This window comes from Natator depressus, chromosome 9, assembly GCF_965152275.1.
Source record: "Natator depressus isolate rNatDep1 chromosome 9, rNatDep2.hap1, whole genome shotgun sequence".
Classification (NCBI taxonomy): Eukaryota; Metazoa; Chordata; order Testudines; family Cheloniidae; genus Natator; species Natator depressus.
The window spans coordinates 42,337,895-42,355,033 of NC_134242.1; the positions used below are offsets into that span (position 1 = coordinate 42,337,895).

The 17,139-nt window shown below is 40.4% G+C and overlaps 1 protein-coding gene and 1 long non-coding RNA gene across 2 annotated transcripts in view; one reads left to right on the top strand and one right to left on the bottom strand.

The window, feature by feature from the left end:
* The window catches only part of LOC141993451 (uncharacterized), a 193,104-nt gene that overhangs the window by 119,144 nt on the left and 56,821 nt on the right, over positions 1-17,139 (bottom strand). The gene's annotated exons all lie outside the window — the stretch shown is intronic.
* LOC141993447 (pinopsin-like) overlaps positions 1-17,139 on the top strand; it is a 140,967-nt gene that overhangs the window by 12,544 nt on the left and 111,284 nt on the right. The window contains exon 2 of the mRNA XM_074962990.1: positions 2,820-3,148. Coding sequence (XP_074819091.1) covers positions 2,820-3,148 — 329 coding nt within the window. The remainder of the gene's footprint in view (positions 1-2,819; positions 3,149-17,139) is intronic.

The window sequence follows — 17,139 nt, forward strand, 5'->3', positions numbered from 1 at the left end:
ATCACTGCTTGACATCTCGTGCAAAGTGGGGGGAGGGGAGGAACGCTACCAACACAAAATTCTCCCCTCTGTTAAGTAGGTGGTAGTATCTGATGCTTACTTTTCCCAGGTGTAAATGACTATAGAAGGTGTAAGGCAGGGGAGCCTCAGGCCTGGAGAGAATTTCCAAACACACACATTTCTGTGTTTTCCTTTTTCATCTCAGAAGTTGGTGGAGTTGATGTAAGACACTTTCAAGCTGAGAGTGAGAGACTCAGTATGACGCATGTTATGCATCTCTTTAGGAGGTTTATGGCTCAACAGAGTTAGCCTCTGTGCTTCATGGCTGCTTAAAAATACCTACAAAAGTGTAAACTGAAGCATGGCATAAAACAGCTGAATAAAAACCAGTTGATCTTTTATACAAAGCAGAGGCTAGAAGACAAAATTTTCAGACTGGTATTTTACAAAATGAGAGGATAATTTTCTGTTGCTGTTTGTGTGATCACAGTCATGCCGTTTGTTTTATTTCCACTAAAAGATATATTTAAATCAAAGCCACATCTGCTCCATCTGCTTGCTTAATCTGCTATCAAGGCATAGATATATAAAAATGCCCTAGTGCTTATTTCAATCAGATCAGAGCTTTAAAGTGCATTAGCTTCAATCACCCATCTATTTCACGTTGTCTTTTGTTGACAGTCTAGGCTCTGATTGTGCACCTGTTCTATATGCAGAGCACCCACTGAAATCAAAAGGCATTGCAAAGCAGAAAAAGGTGGAGGTACTTATATGGGCCTTTCCCGTAAAATAGAATCTAAGAGATAAAGGGAAAAATGTTAATGATTTGGGATCTTAAACATTGTTTTTAAAGGCCTTATCCAAAGTCCATTGAAGTCAATAGAAAAAGATCTCTTCACCTCAATGGGTTTTAGATCAGGCCCTAACAGAATGGGTCACAGACCTGGCAAATTCCCCCTAGTGGCAGATCGCTAGTCTGTTATCATTGGACCCAGCCTTTGGATCCCAAGGGCTTCCAAGCCATCTGCATCTGGGCAGAGTCCAGTCACTGCTTCTGTCTGTGAGGCTCCTAAGGCACTTTCCCGAGGTCAGACCTCTTGATCTGGAACCCTTTGCGGGAAGAGGGACCCCACAGTTTAACTGTCTTAAGCCCCAAAGCCAGTGCTGAGACCTCCCAAGCCTCTGATTTACACTCTTTCAGAGACCCACTGTGATCACTCTGATTTAGAGTTGAACCCCTCAAGGACCACATACCATTTTAAAGCAAGAGGCTTTAAGGCTTTAAGGCTTTTTTACAGGAACTTCTTAAACACACACTCTTTGATGTTTAGACTGCACAGTAGAGTCATCTATGCAGAATGACCAACTCCCCAGTGCAATTCCCCCTCAGAGCCCTCAGCACTCCTGAGAATATTTTTAATTTGGTCAATGTCCTTGGAGGGAGCGCCTCTGGCTCTACTCCTCCAGTGGGGATTCCTCTTGTGAGGGAACAGCGCTCTTGGCTGAAGAACATCCCATTTAAAAGCAATCCCTGCCACCTCTTCTGTTTCTCTTCTTCTGCTGGGGATTTTTCATGCTCCAACCCCCATTGGCTGCTATGCAAATGTCCTGAAGATCAGACACATAGTAGGGGAGTGGGGTTAGCATTTCAAATGTGGGTGCCCAGACAACACCCCATCATTAATCTATTTTCTTTTGCTCACTTTGAGCAAATGTCCTTGTCTCCAACAATGCCAGATAAATAGAGGACTTAATTTTCAAGTGTCATCCATCTGACGCTCTCCATAACCACTAAACTCTCTTTGAGAAGGAAAGAGACAGCTTCATGGGGTGTGTATATATTGAAACGTTACACTCACTAACGTGACTAATCTGTCTGTTCTTCAGCTGTCAGTGGTATGACATTTTAGAGGCTTCACCCATGATGGAGAGATGTAGGATGCATCCTTTTTTCACTTCTGTTACCTCTGAAATGCCATCAAAAACAAAGGCAGACAATTCAAGGATTAAAAACTGTCTCTCTTCAAGGCTTTGTTCATACACTTTTGGGGATCATTATATGCTTCTGGGTTTTTTGAAGAGACTGATCTTATTAATACCTTGGGACTATAAACTTTTATGTAGACAGCCTGCAATGATGTGAATACAATTGTTTTTGGCCCCTTTGAGGTCCATGAGTACAAATCCTAGTACCTGCATACACATCATGATGTGTCTTGAGTAATATTTTAGGATTTACTCTGTAGGTAAAAAACTACACTTGAAAGTGTGGGCTTTATTATGTGCAGGCACAAATCATGGCCAAGAGCTGAAATTTCAGAACTTAGGGATCTGATCTTGCTTCCACTGCAGTTAATGACAAAATCTGTCTGTCTACATTTTTATGTTACCCATCATAATGGCTTCTGAGTTCTTATTGTCTTACACGGGACCAGGATTTAAACCCTAGTGACTGTACAAAAATTGAAACGTGGAAGTTTTATAGCCTTGATTCTTACACAGACTGAAAATTTTAGAATCCCTGCTCACTAAAAAAAAAAAGTATATGTTTATATTAGTCAGGTACTTGTTTGAACATCTCAGACTATGCAGATCTGGATACAAACTCCACTGCTGGCTCCTAATTACAATTGGCCAGATTAAATCAGAATACTCCCAGTTCTTGGAGAATGTTGATCCAGAAAACATTGGGGTTCAACCTCATCTTTAATTTAGTCCATGATTTCTGATTTAATACCTTTTGTGACAATATATACCAGCAAAAATTAAATGTTCATTCAGATGTTTTTGGTAATAAAAATACATATATTTTATTACAGGTACAGTTTCACTTATATCTTTGGCTGTGCTCTCTTATGAACGCTATTGTACAATGATGGGAACTACAGAAGCAGATGCCACAAACTATAGGAAAATATGGATGGGAATCTTCTTGTCATGGATGTACTCTTTATTCTGGACCTTACCACCCCTTTTTGGATGGAGTAGTTATGGACCGGAAGGACCAGGGACAACATGTTCAATAAACTGGCATTCAAGGGATGCTAACAATATATCGTACATCATATGTCTCTTCATCTTTTGCCTTGTAATTCCTTTTTTCATTATTGTTTACTCTTATGGGAAGCTGCTATGTGCTATAAAGCAGGTAAGTACATATCCTTTTAATGTAAACATGAGCAGAAGCCAACATACATTGTCTAAAATTCATAGCTAATGTTCATTGGTAGGTATTACAGCGGTAGGCATCACAAACTTATGAAGGACACTGAACTGGACACCAAGTCCATTTTAACTTGATTTCTTTTTGACAGTGACATAAGTGCTTTGCTGCATCAGGGCCTAAGCACATGGTTAAATGTCACCGCTTGACTAGTACCGTGGAAGTAGTTTCTTTGCAGCTGAGGAAGAGCAGGGAGGCAGCAGAATTAGCTCCCTCAGAAGCAAGTACGTTTTACAAATAGAAATGGTATGTACAACACACTGAGATCAGAGGTAGAGTCAGATGTTTTTCAACAAAATGTGCTCTGTGCTGATGCTTAATGTTTTTCCTCTGTAATTGTGTCTGGGCTGAACGCATCCAGTAAATGCACTGTGGAGCTAGTGGGTTTTTCAATTTAAAGTTTGTGTTTACATATATATTTACAATAGTAAATAAGTAATATGTATACATATTTTGAATACATGGAAAATATGGACACTGTGGATGCTGCTGCATCACAATTTACCCAAGACAGCAAATCTCCACCAAGGGATAAATTCTGCACTTGGATATGCATGGAAGACTGCTGCTTAGTAGTGTTCTTTGAATACTAGTCCTGTCCAAAAATGGGACCTTGCTAAACATTCCCTCTTCCTCATCTCCCTCTAACCTCTGTGCATAGCCACCACCATTGCCTTTCACACAATTTTATCTTTCTTAGAAGGTGAGTCCTCAAGTCAACCTACAATTCGCTGAGTTGCACCTCCTCCATTGTATCTCTGGAGACTAGCTTAGAATCATCAGCGAATGTTGGGTGTTTATGGATCTTCTAAAGAACATCAGTCTCTCTAAATCTGCTCTTTTTGACTGATAATAACTATGTGAGAGCACACGTTATGCGGTGTCTTTGCTCCTCAGGCCAAACAGATTGAAAACATTTCCTGCTCCATTCATTCTTCCCTATCAAGTACAACATCAAGTTAGTTTGAAAAATGAGAAAGTGATTTAAAAACAATAACACAGACTTACTTATTAAAAGACCTTTCACTTTTTCAAACTAATCTTTCTTCTTTTAGGTGGATTAGTGGAAGCCATGAGGATGGAAATTAGATTTTAAACCAGGGAATAAATCCAGCTTCTTGTCAGCAATTCCTTTTCTTTATACTGTCTTGGAAAGGTGGTATGATATATTCCTCTCTTTACCATTCTCAGTGCACAGTCCTCTTGGTAAATTATTAACCTGGTTCTTTTCTTTTTCTGCTGTCTATAAATGTAGCAGATGACCTGGACTTGATGCTGTTTTCAGAGCAGTGTTCTTTTGATGGACATTGTGGAGATAGTGGACAAATAGGGCAATAACTCACCTCAACAGAGGTTTGGTTGATAAACCAGAAAAGCCTACATAATATGAGAGGTTAGGAACAAAAGATATCTCCTGAGAGATTTGTGCTATGCCCAGACTCAGGCTCAAAGAAAAGAGAATTCCCTATTGGTAGAAAAGGGGAGATTAAAATGAGATGAATTTTACATGGCATATACAAAAACATAAGAAAATGGTGGAAGGCCAGGGTGTTGTCGAGGCAGCAGTAGCTACGCTATTTACATTGCTAGAAAAAGAACATACACCCTGTGGAACATTAAAAGCACACATTTCCCAGTGATAATAATTATATTTCAGTGTACATGAGTTATTTATTTTCCTGATTTAAGGCAGACCCATTGCCAAGTATTTTACAGACTGAAATTTCAGGAGATCAGTCAATTCCCTAAGCAGCCAAGTGCAGTTCAGTGCATGCCATTTCTTGATTATAAGAATAAATCACTATTTCCCCTTCAGGGTCTATCTCCTTCATCCCATGAAGTGGGAGCAGGTGTGGGAGGAGGCAGAAGCTTATCCTCTCCTTAGTAACCCCCCCATATACAACCCCTAAAAGCAGGTAGGCAGAGAGGTTGGGACATCCAGGCCAGCTGGGGTACAAGGGGAGGAGTTGGGAGATTTAGAGGAGGGGAATGAATGGGACTGGGCAGCCTGAGGAGGATGGAGAATTCTTGGGGTGAACAAACCTCGGGGGAGGGACAGATTAGGACATCTGTCCAGCTGCTGCCTTTGTGCTCTTTCTGTCTCTTACAGTGTAGCCTTAATTCTCTGTGCCCCATCCAATCTCTGCAGAGTGCCCTAGCCATAAGGATATTGGATATTCTGTGGTGGGTCATGGGCTCCTGCTGGGGATGTTCCACTTGTAATTAAACATTCATGCGGTCAGAGACACACAACTGACTGTAGGTCAGTGGTCAGGGCACTCACCTGGGACGCAGGAGACCCAGCTTCAAGTCCCTTCTCCCAACCAGGTAGAGCACAGTCTTGAGCCGAGATCTACCACATCCCTGTTAAGTGCCCTACTTGCTAGGGTCTCTCTCTCTCTCTCTCTCACTCAGTTCTATTGTAGACCCAAGAAACTTTCCTGACAAAAAGCGTCCCTTTCCTGCAAAAAATTGTTGTTTCAGCAAATTGGCATCTTCCAACAAAAAGCTATGCAACAGCTCTAGTTAATGTATTCTTGCATGCTACCTTCCTCTTCCCACAGCAGGACTCCTGCTCCCCCACTTCCCTTTCACCATGTAAGGACTCCATCAACCTCCTCAGCCCTTTCTAAGCTCCAGAACATGGCAATGCCCCCAGAGGTACCTGAATACATGCTAGAAGCTCAAGGGGTTCAGGTGAGTACTGAGGTACCTTCCTCCTGGCTGCTGTAAACCCTCCTTCATCCCTACATGACAGCCTAGGAAAATATCCAGCCTCCATAATGACACACAGATTAACTAGAGTCCTGGGGATTCAAATTACAGGTGGGCATGAACTCAAAATTCAGATCCAGAACTGAATTGCCCCCCCAAAAAACCTTTGAGCTTGGAACTTTTTCAGGGTTTTAGTTCAGGCCTGTCTAGCTAAATCATTGTGTAGAGCCTTTATGCTTATATGAAGTACTGCCAGCTAGGTAAATGTATTCACAATGATACTTTTTCCTGACCAATTCCATAACTAAAGTTTCTTTGACACCTTCACTAAGGCATTTTCTAGCTTTTGTTGCAATATATATAAAACCTAAGTAGCTTAGAGGCATTAAAATAACACCGTGTGAAAATCCCATTTACTGGATTGTTCTTGCCCTTTGTATTTTTCCCTTCTTTATAAAATTATATAGGTCAGTCTGAAGGACTGCACTCAGCAAAGTACTGGAAAAACCTGTGTACATACCTGTGTATATACAGGTTTCAGAGTAACAGCCAAAAAGAAAAGGAGTACTGGTTAGGAGTACTAACCAGTCTCTAAGGTGCCACAAGTACTCCTTTTCTTTTTGTGTATATACAGTTGTACATTACTGTGGCTATAAAAAGCAAACTTATTTTTTATTTCAGTTGTTGGCACAATTTGGCATTTCCACGTTGCTTAACTAAAGTTATTTAAGAATATTACTTGATTATTTTATTGGCCTTTTATTCTGTATGACCAGGGCACCTTTCATACTTCGTGTTAGTTTAGCTTTCAGGTGTTTAGATGTGATTTTTGGAAAAGCGCTTAGTATCCAAGAAGGTTTGAACTGTACAACAGCATCCAACTTCAAATCAACTTGAGACGTTAGCAAGTCAGTTTTAAACCATAGAAATGAGAAACCTCTGCTTTAATTTAATTGCAAACGGGATCCTGATTCCTGTTGTCCTTAAATAAACAAAATGTTACTGTAATAAGAATGATAAAAACCGCAGTAAGACTACTGTATTTTTAAAAGTAACAGGAAACGGGGTTGCTCTCAAGTAACCTCCCTAAGGGGGCAGCGAAAACATTTGCCGAGCAGGTGAAATCTTTAGCGAAAGGTCAAACAAAATAGTACAAGACATATTGGGAATACTTTAAAGTAAAGTGATGGTTTAAGACAAGGGGTTGCTTAGTGGAGAAAGGCAGATCATGCGGTTTTCACTGCACTGGAACTGGATCAGTGGCTTGTTAAGAAAAGATCTACTGCAATGCAAAGTGGAGAAGGAATGACCCTACATCCTTTCTATAAGCTCTCAAGTATATCTTGCTGATGGAAATATATCTGTGGGTTTGCCTGTATGTGGGGCAGGAGGGAAGGCGTTGGTGTTTTGTGGAGCAGGGGTAGAAGAGAGCGAAGAATGCTCATTTTGTGAGTATTATTTTTTCCCCAACTACTATGGCTTAACCCCTAAAAAACCTTTAACTTTAAAGTTCTCTATTAACTTGAAACAGTTTCACTTCACCTGGCAGTTATATTTTGGACAAGCCTCCCCTCACCGAGGTAGTTAATATGGTATGTACAGATAGATTATCTCATTTAATTTGTGGTTTAAATCTCTGGTGCAGTGAGGAGTAAGATGGAGAGGAAGGTTAGTACAGGCAGTGCCATATGCTGCCGCCGTGTTTTCATGTACTGGCTAATTCGAGTGATGATTAAAAAGGTGGACGGATGTTACCCAGAGAACCCTGAAACAGCCTTTGTCTGACACAGAGCGAGACAAGATGCTATCCCTGGGGTTGCGAGAGGGTAGAAGGCGCTGTGCTCCTTCCATTGAGAAAAATACTTAATGATATGTGAAGATAAAGATTTGAAGGGAGAAAAGGTTGCTTGTGATGAAGAGGTACAGTAGAACCTCAGAGTTATGAACATCAGCATTACAAACTGACGAGTCAGCCAAAGACCACATTTGGAAATGAAAGTATGCAATCAGGCAGCAGCAGAGACAAAAAAAGAAAAAGCAAATACAGTACAGTACTGTGTTAAATGTAAACTACTTAAAAAATAAAGGGAAAACAGCATTTTTCTTCTTCATAGTAAAGTTTCAAAGTTGTATTAAGTCAATATTCAGTTGTAAACTTTTGAAAGAACAGCCATAACATTTTGTTCAGAGTTACGAATATTTCAGAGTTATAAACAACCTCCATTCCTGAGGTGTTTGTAACTCTGAAGTTCTACTGTAAAGTTAAAATTAGGGCTGTCAAGAGATTAAAAAATTTGATCGCGCTTAATCGTGCAATTAAAATCATTAATTGGAATTAATAATGCAATTAAAAATTAATCATGATTAATCACACTGTTAAATAACAGAATACCATTTATTTTAATTTTTTTTATTTTTCTACATTTTCAAATATATTGATTTCAATTACAACACATAATACAAAGTGTACAGTGCTCACTTTATATTTATTGTTGATTTCAAATATTTGCACTGTAAAAAACAAAATATATATATATATATATTTCAATTCACCTCATACAAGTACTGTAGTGCAATCTCTTTATCATGAAAGTTGAAATTACAAATGTAGAATTATGTACAAAAAAATAAGTGCATTCAAAAATAAAATGATGTAAAACTTTAGAGCTTACAGGTCCACTCAATCCTACTTCAGCCAATCGCTCAGACAAACAAGTTTGGTTACATTTACAGGAGATAATGCTGCCTGCTTCTTGTTTACAACATCACCTGAAAGTGAGAACAGGCGTTCGCATGGCACTGTTGTAACAGGCATTGCAAGATATTTACGTGCCAGATGCGCTAAAGATTCACATGTCCCTTCATGCGTCAATCACCATTCCAGAGGACATGCGTCCATGCTGATGACGGATTCTGCTCGATAACGATCCAAAGCAGAGTGGACCAATGCATGCTCATTTTCATCATCCGAGTCAGATGCCACCAGCAGAAGGTTGATTTTCTTTTTTGGCGGTTTGGGTTCTGTAGTTTCTGCATCTGAGTGTTTCTCTTTTAAGACTTCTGAAAGCATGCTCCACACCTCATCCCTCTCAGATTTTTGGAAGGCACTTCAGATTCTTAAACCTTGGGTTGAGTGCTGTAGCTATTTTTAGAAATCTCACATTGGTACCTTCTTTGCGTTTTGTCAAATCTGCAGTGACAGTGTTTGTAAATCAAACAACATGTGCTGGGTCACCATCCGAGACTGCTGTAACATTAAATATATGGCAGAATTTGGGTAAAATAGAGCAGGAGACATACAATTCTCCCCCTGAGGAGTTCAGTCACAAATTTAATTAATGCACTATTTTTTTAACGAACATCATAAGCATGGAAGCATGTCCTCTGGAATGGTGGCCAAAGCATGAAGGGGCATATGACTGTTTAGCATATCTGGCACACAAATACCTTGCAATGCCGGCTACAAAAGTGCCATGCGAACACCTGTTCTCACTTTCAGGTGACATTATAAATAAGAAGCATTATCCCCACAAATGTAAACAAATTTGTTTGTCTTAGTGATTGGCTGAACAAGAAGTGGGACTGAGTGGACTTGTAGGCTCTAAAGTTTTACATTGTTTTGTTTTTGAGTGCAGTTATGTAAAAAAAAATCTACGTTTGTAAGTTACACTTTCACAATAGAGATTGCACTACAGTACTTGTATGAGGTGAACTGAAAAATATTTTCTTTTATCATTTTTACAGTGCAAATATTTGTAATAAAAACTAATATAAAGTGAGCACTGTATACTTTGTATCTTGTATTGTAATAGAACTCAATATATTTGAAAATGTAGAAAAACATCCAAAAATATTTAATAAATTTCAATTATTATTCTATTGTTTAACACTGTGATTAATCGTGATTAATTTTTTTAATCAATTTTTTTTAGTTAATCATGTGAGTTAACTGTGATTAATTGACAACCGTGGTTAAAAATCAATCAATATCCTACTCTTTGGGTGCTGGATCCTGGAAGATACTTGCTGTGGGAACCAACCATAACTATGGGGTAAAAGAGAGAAGTTGGGTTGGGAAAGAAAAGGAAAAGGTCTGACAGACCAAAAATGTCACAGGTGAGCAGCTGCACACACAGGTTATGGAGCAGATCCCTTATCGCAATCCTGGCTAGCTTGTTGGTTCCTGACATACAGGCTGGCCATTACTATTTTAATTAAACAGTTTCTCCCCAGCCATGACCCACCTTTTCAAAGTACATTGATAGGTTTTTCATTTCATACTCCACTGCCCTCCCCAAAAAACAGGAAATTAAATCATTGATGCTCTTGAGCGAGTGGCAGCTGTCCTTTGATTAACCTTCAAGCAGTTCAAACATTCGCAAAACAAACCTAAGACATTTCACTGCCCAGCACACTCTGCCGTGTTCTTTACTGAAGTCCCACAGCCATACACTCAGAGCCTGAAGTGCACTGGCAGATGCTAGTAATGGGCACTGCAGTTTTGGTTTCCCTCCATAAGTGTGCAGTTAAGTTGGAGGAGGAGACCAGTTACTTTCATGGAGAGGCACCATTTTGATTGTCATCCAGTGCTGAGAACTCCTTAAGCCATTCTCACACCCGCAGATTCACTTCTGTGTGCCCTACTATTGGTAGGCATTTGGCAAATACAGAAGAGCTCTGTATGTTCTCAGAACACAACTCGCTAACAAAAGGTGTCAGAAACAGCCCCTCTCTCACACACCCCACAAGCTCCCTGCTCAACCAGGATTGAAAGTGTTTGGCTGCTAGTTTAAACACCCAAGGCCAGAGGTTCAGCTGGTGTAAGGCGGCATAGCTCCATTAATTTCCTGAATTAGTTATTGCAAGTGGTTTATTTAGATATTATCAAGTATTCACAGCACCCATATCCTGGCAGCAACTTATGAAGCCTTCACCACCACCACTCATCTCAATGGGAAATTAACTGTTAAAGCCACCTGAGGTCAACTTCAATGTGAAAATTGTGGAGTTTCTCAGTACAGGAAATGGTGATCTGAGATGCTGCCTTTTTTTTTTTTTAACGGTTAATGGAGATGGGGCAAAGTGATTTTCAACACTCATTGGTCTGTGTTTGTACAGTGGCTCACACAATGGGGTTCCTGGTCCACCCCAACTGCTACTGCAATAGAAATAATGAGAGGCCAGATAGTTTATCCCACCTCCATTTATGGCCCAGAGGGCCAGACACCTCACTCTACCAGATGTCTGCATTAGTTACTGGTTGTACACAAGGGGCTAGATCCACAGTTGGTGTAAATCAGCATTGCTCCATTGACTTTGGTATTTAAAAAAGACCTGCAACCTATTAATCAATTAATTATTACTATATAACCCAGATCCCAAGCAAAAGAGGCCCAATACTGAGTATTTTTTGTCAGTGACAAAAATCTGAATTACTTCAGAGGAAAAACCCGGATAAAGCACACAAATAGCAATACAGTGAAGCTAGCACATTCGTGGCATTTGTACATTATCTCCTGAGCATATGCTATCCTATATGGTTGCTAGAACGTTAATTGTTGTTGAGTTGAATGTTGCCAGTTTTGAACTAGCGTGAAAGCTTGTGAATCTTCTTCAGAAATGAGATACAGCAATACATGTATCCCACTGCCACGCTCATTGAAAGGAAAGCCCTCACTCTGTGTGCAACATACAAAATTAGAGGCTTTATTAAGTATGTAGGCTCTGTGGGGTGTGGCTGGGGAAGTCAGATGGAGAACGGTCTTCTTCCCTGACACGTCAGTCTGCAGAAGCTGTAAATGTTGTGGCAATTCGGTCCTGAGCCCCTAGGAAGCGCTTTCTCACTCATGACTGACCTATCTAGCCTATGTTTCTAGCAGCATTGAGAGTTTCCAGAGGTGGCAATATTCTTAGCTAGAGGGAAACTTATTGCTGTACAGGGTCTGTGACTGGAGTGGGAAAAGGAGAACAGAAAAAGGAACAGAAAAGAGGAACAGAAAATGATCCCAGAGGACCCTACAAAGAGAACTCTCTAGCAGACTGTATTTGCAATAGCTTCCTAGCCACCTCAGAGCATGTCACATGCACTATTAACAATTTGTTACTAACTGCTGATCTCTCGCAAAGTGATACAAGTCTGCATTGGAACAATAAATTAAACATATTGAAAGCACAAAGCCACTTCCCTCAGGCATCTCAGTATTGTGTCCCTTATCTGAGACCAACTGTGTTGTTAAGTTTCAGAGTAACAGCCGTGTTAGTCTGTATTCGCAAAAAGAAAAGGAGTACTCGTGGCACCTTAGAGATTAACCAATTTATTTGAGCAGTGAGCTGTAGCTCACGAAAGCTCATGCTCAAATAAATTGGTTAGTCTCTACGGTGCCACAAGTACTCCTTTTCTTTTTGTGTTGTTAAGATTGCTTTTAGGCAATGAGGCAACTAAAAGGACATTATCCAAATGTGACACATACTCTAAGATTATTTTTTAAGGGATGAAGGAATGGTAGCACCGGTGGAATCCAGGGACAAGAGAGTGAGATATATTTTATTGATGATGTAGATGTTGGATTTTATAACGGGGGTTCATCGTGGATTTATTTGGAATTATAAACCGCTTAAATTAAATAACTTGTTTGTTACCACAGCTTACTATAATCTCAGTGACAGTAAATACCAACAAGCCTATAATTTGGGAGTAGAAGCAACTTCTACAGAAGAGCTGTTTTTGCAACAGCACTGAAAGGTTTATTTTTTGTGCAAAATTCTCAAAAATGGACCAAAAATGTTTATACCATCACCCAGATGCCAGTTCTTCGGACATTCAACTAGACTCACTAGGACCTTACTGAAAGTGGGAATCATTGTACAGTGGCAGTGTAACACAGAAACTTTAAGAACAAGAAAGTGGGAAAATTCATTTCAAAACTCACAGATCAGTTTGTAGGTATGTTTTTAATTGTCATTCTTTGCACAGAGGGGAGAGGTATGAAATCTGAAATTTGTTTCTTCTCCATCTATGGAGTTTACCAATTTGCCATTTGCTGTTATTCATATTCATGCAAATCCAACACTGAGAAAACAAATATAAATGCCCAAATATAAACACATAAAATAAGGTTAACACTTGCAGAAAGTCATTTTATGTATATCCCAGGTACTTTTGCCTTATCGTCCCTGCTTCTGAAGACCACCCCTACCTTCTCCATCCTATAGCCCAGCTCTGCCACTTCCTTCTATAGTACCAACACCTGCCCCATCCTCTTGTCCAGTTCCTTCACTCCACAGTGTCTCTTGGTATTTGGATCCAGCATTTAAGGAATATTCATGGCCACTCCTCAGTATGGGTGGGATACAAAACAGTGTAGCTCAGATCCATGGTACAAAGAGCATTACATGATAATAGAGGTAATAAACCTGTGAATATGCATTCGAGGCCAAATTTGGAAAAGTTGGTGCAGGAAGTTATGCCAGCTAAGCCTCCTGCACCAGGTGGAGAGATTTACCCCAGTGGAAAGCAGGTAGTGTTACTACTGCTGCAGTCCTTACAATGGGTATCTTTGATTCCTGTCACAGGCACAGCACCACTGGAAGCAGTTGAGGGGAAGCACTGACTCCCCTTAACTGGCTGCCCTGACCATGCCCCCTTTCCAGACAGTCTCCACTGTTTGGTACCCACTCATTTCTCTATTTGTTCCGCCAGACCAGAACAACAGAATCTGCAGGCTCTTTGTGCTGAAACTTCGTCTGCCAGCAGACTGTCTGCCAATAGATCTCTGCCAGGGTTTATGCTGACACACACTGATCTTAGACCTGGGTGAAGCTGGCCCTCTGGCTTTGGTTATTGTTGGCATATTTATTATAAAATCATTAAAGAATTAATAAACATTACACTTAAGTCCTAAGTTCACAAGCAACTTAGATGAGGTGAAGGGGGAAAGGCTTTTATATGGGTTGGGTGTCAGGAGTGAAAGCACCAGGTTGGTATGGGAAATGTGTGATGGGAAAAAGGAGGGGATCAACAGATTGGTGAGTTCAGCTCGAATGCAGCTTTATTCACTAGTCAGAGCAGCTTGGAAGAGGAGGGCTAGAATCAGGAACGAGCAAATACAGAGGTGAAAAGCAGGTCTTTCTGCTGGGCCTCAGACCCAGATGTGATAAAAACCTTAATTGTCACAAAATACAGCTCCACTCGTGAGGACCAAGTCTGTGGTCTCAGTTAGGGCCAACACTTTTTGAAGGCAAATCATACTACTCTTGGATTCATTGAGAAACATTGTCACCCCCCTTCCCAAACATACACACTTACCCTCCTTGGCAGCAAGGAGGAGGTTACAGGGACATAAACCTGGCATCTCTGTCATGGTCCATATATTTTTCACTTTCACACCTCCTGTTACCACTAAGGATCATTCCTGCCTAATGAGTTGGCAAGTGGAAGAGATACAGCTGGCATCCGATCTGCTTATACTCTGTGCTCTTTCCCTTTCACAGGGAAAGCTTTGGGGAACATGCTGGGGGCGTAGTCTGGTTATTACCTTACGTTTAATTTGTCCAGTTTTCTTTTTAACTTCACCCCATACTGCGCTTCTTTTTATTTTCTGGGATTATATTTTTTCTTCTGATCCCTCCCGGCCCATCACATTTTTGCTATCTTCAAATTACCAAAAAACATGAAAAAAGTTATCTTTAACTTTATAATGGGTGTAGAAGGGAAATGGTGCGGCAGTAGCCTTGCTCTGTTGGAGTCAATGGTGAGGAATCTGACCTTACGTTTTCATTTTCATTCATTCTTGTCTCCAGCAGCATGTCTCTCCCCCTCAACTCTTCCCTGTTGTGACAATCAGCCGTGCTTAGATTTCAGTCACAGAGGACCAGATGCTGGATTTGATTTTGGACTTTTAGATTCCCTGTCTGCACACTGATTCACAGCTCTCAGACAAGTAATGAAACTCACAACATCATGCTAAGTGGGAAAGCAAAATTATGTTCTTCTCCTCCATGTAGGCCAGTTCTCTTATGCCTCAACTCACTGGTGCCTGCCGCCTTGGTTGCAGGGGGACCTGACCAGCAGCTGAACTTTGACAGTTATGCAGGAGCATCAGGCTTTTGGAAGATACACTCATTACCCCACCTGCATGGGGGCAGAATGGGGGATGGGCTCATGACTCTACCACTGCACAAATCCTTAAATCACCTGTTAATTGTGTTGCAAGAATACTCCTTCAGTGAGGCTAGAGTAACATCCTGTAGGAAGGTGGGTGGGTTGCTTCCCCCTACGCCAGCAGAAATTTGACTGTCACCTGATAAGCTAGAAAAGCTGCATATGTGGGTTTTCCACTGAGATTTTTCCTGTGCACATGTGTATTCTCCATTCTGTCTCCTGCTCACATGACAAGTAGACTGCACAACATATAACAAACATTCAATCACAACACATCAGACGAATTCTCTTAATGCTTATAATTATGAAGTTTAGATCATCTGCAAATAAAGACAGTTCCCCACCACCACAGGGAGTTTACAACAGATGCACAAAACGCCTTCTGGGAAGTGCGTAGTGCTCTCAACCCCTATCGCTCAGCATCGATCCTTAAATGACAGACACAGAAAGGACAAGTTAAACAGTCTCCAAGAGCTCAGTGCAACTTAAAAGGTTACTTCTTTATCATCAGTCATCGTCCCAAATGTAATGTTGGGATGGAGGAGGCATTTAATGGATGTGGTTTAGGGATTGTGGACCTTTTGTCTAGCTAGATCTCCTACAAGGCAGCTAGATAGATGTTGAAGTGAGTCTTGAGGAAGGATCTGGCCAAGAAAAAAGGAGTTGTGGGGGAGGGGGTGGAAGGCTGATGCACTGGGATTAGGCACAGAAGAAGACATGTCTATGATATGAATTTATATTTGACAAAATTGAGATCTGGCAATATGATAAACTAGTGTAGAGTTGCAGCATCCACTTTCCTCTGTTGGATTGAGGGGTATGGTCCCTGTTTGACGCTCTCTGTCCATTTTGGAAAATCTAGGACCAACAGTACTGCTAGACTTATCTATTTCTGGTGCTCCATTATATAAAAAGGATTTGGGGCCCAACAAGTACTGAGGCAACTCACCCTCTCTGAGCTCTGCTGTGCCCATACAATGTGCATCACAGCCCCACCTGGGCTCAAGGCTTGTGTTAGTCCTCCCCATTCACACATGTTCAATTCTGATTTTAAAAGAAATCCTTAGAACAAAGTCAGTCAAATTAAAAAGAATGATGTATTTGCTCTCAGGCAAATGCACATTAGTGAAACAGTTCAATAACTGCCAAAGCTGCATGCTCATGGAGATTTACCCAAGTGCAGTGGGGACTGCTGATTTCCCAGTCAATCCCACCAATGTTCCCTCACACCCCTATTTCCACTCTCATATTGGAGGTTGTTATTATCATTGGAGATGAATGAATAATATAGTTTGATCTCTGAACCTGCACATCTGAAAAAAAAATCCATTTCAGTTCAAACTGAAACTTTTATTTAAAAAAAAAAAACACACCAAAACATCTGAGAACATTTGTTTTCAATAGACCTAAACATTTTGTGTTAATTTAATTTTTTTCCCATTTTTTCAATTAATTTCAAGATGATCAAAACATTTAGGTTGATTCAAAACCAAATATTTTAATTTTAATTTTTCATTTAGATTCAGCCATTTTCTAGCAATTTTCTCCGTGTGTGTGTGTGGCTTTATCATTTTTAAATTGGCCAAATCTGAATATGAAATTAAAAGTCAAAATGGTCAGTAAAAAACATTTACAATTTTTTCATGTTTTACTTCATTTTCTCAGATGAAACTATTAGTGAAATTTGATCTCAATTCACAAATCGTTTCAAAGTACTAAAAAAATGCATTTTTCGATGAAATATCTATTTGGTGAAAAAATTTCACCCCGATCTTTCTTGAGCCTGGTCCTCTGCTCGGCCTTTCTAATCTGATCTGGTATACACAAACTCATATAGAACACACTCTACATAGTCTCACCGTCTTGTACCCAATAGTCTGTGTTGGGCATGATGCACAGCTCCACCATGCTCGAGGGACATTTTGCCCTTTTTGGAGTGACGTGCACACCCATGGCATACAAAGGGAGACAGCTGTCCTTTGCGTGGGGTGTGTAGGTGAGTTCCTTTCTGTTGACTTTGAAGCTTGTTTGACACAATGGT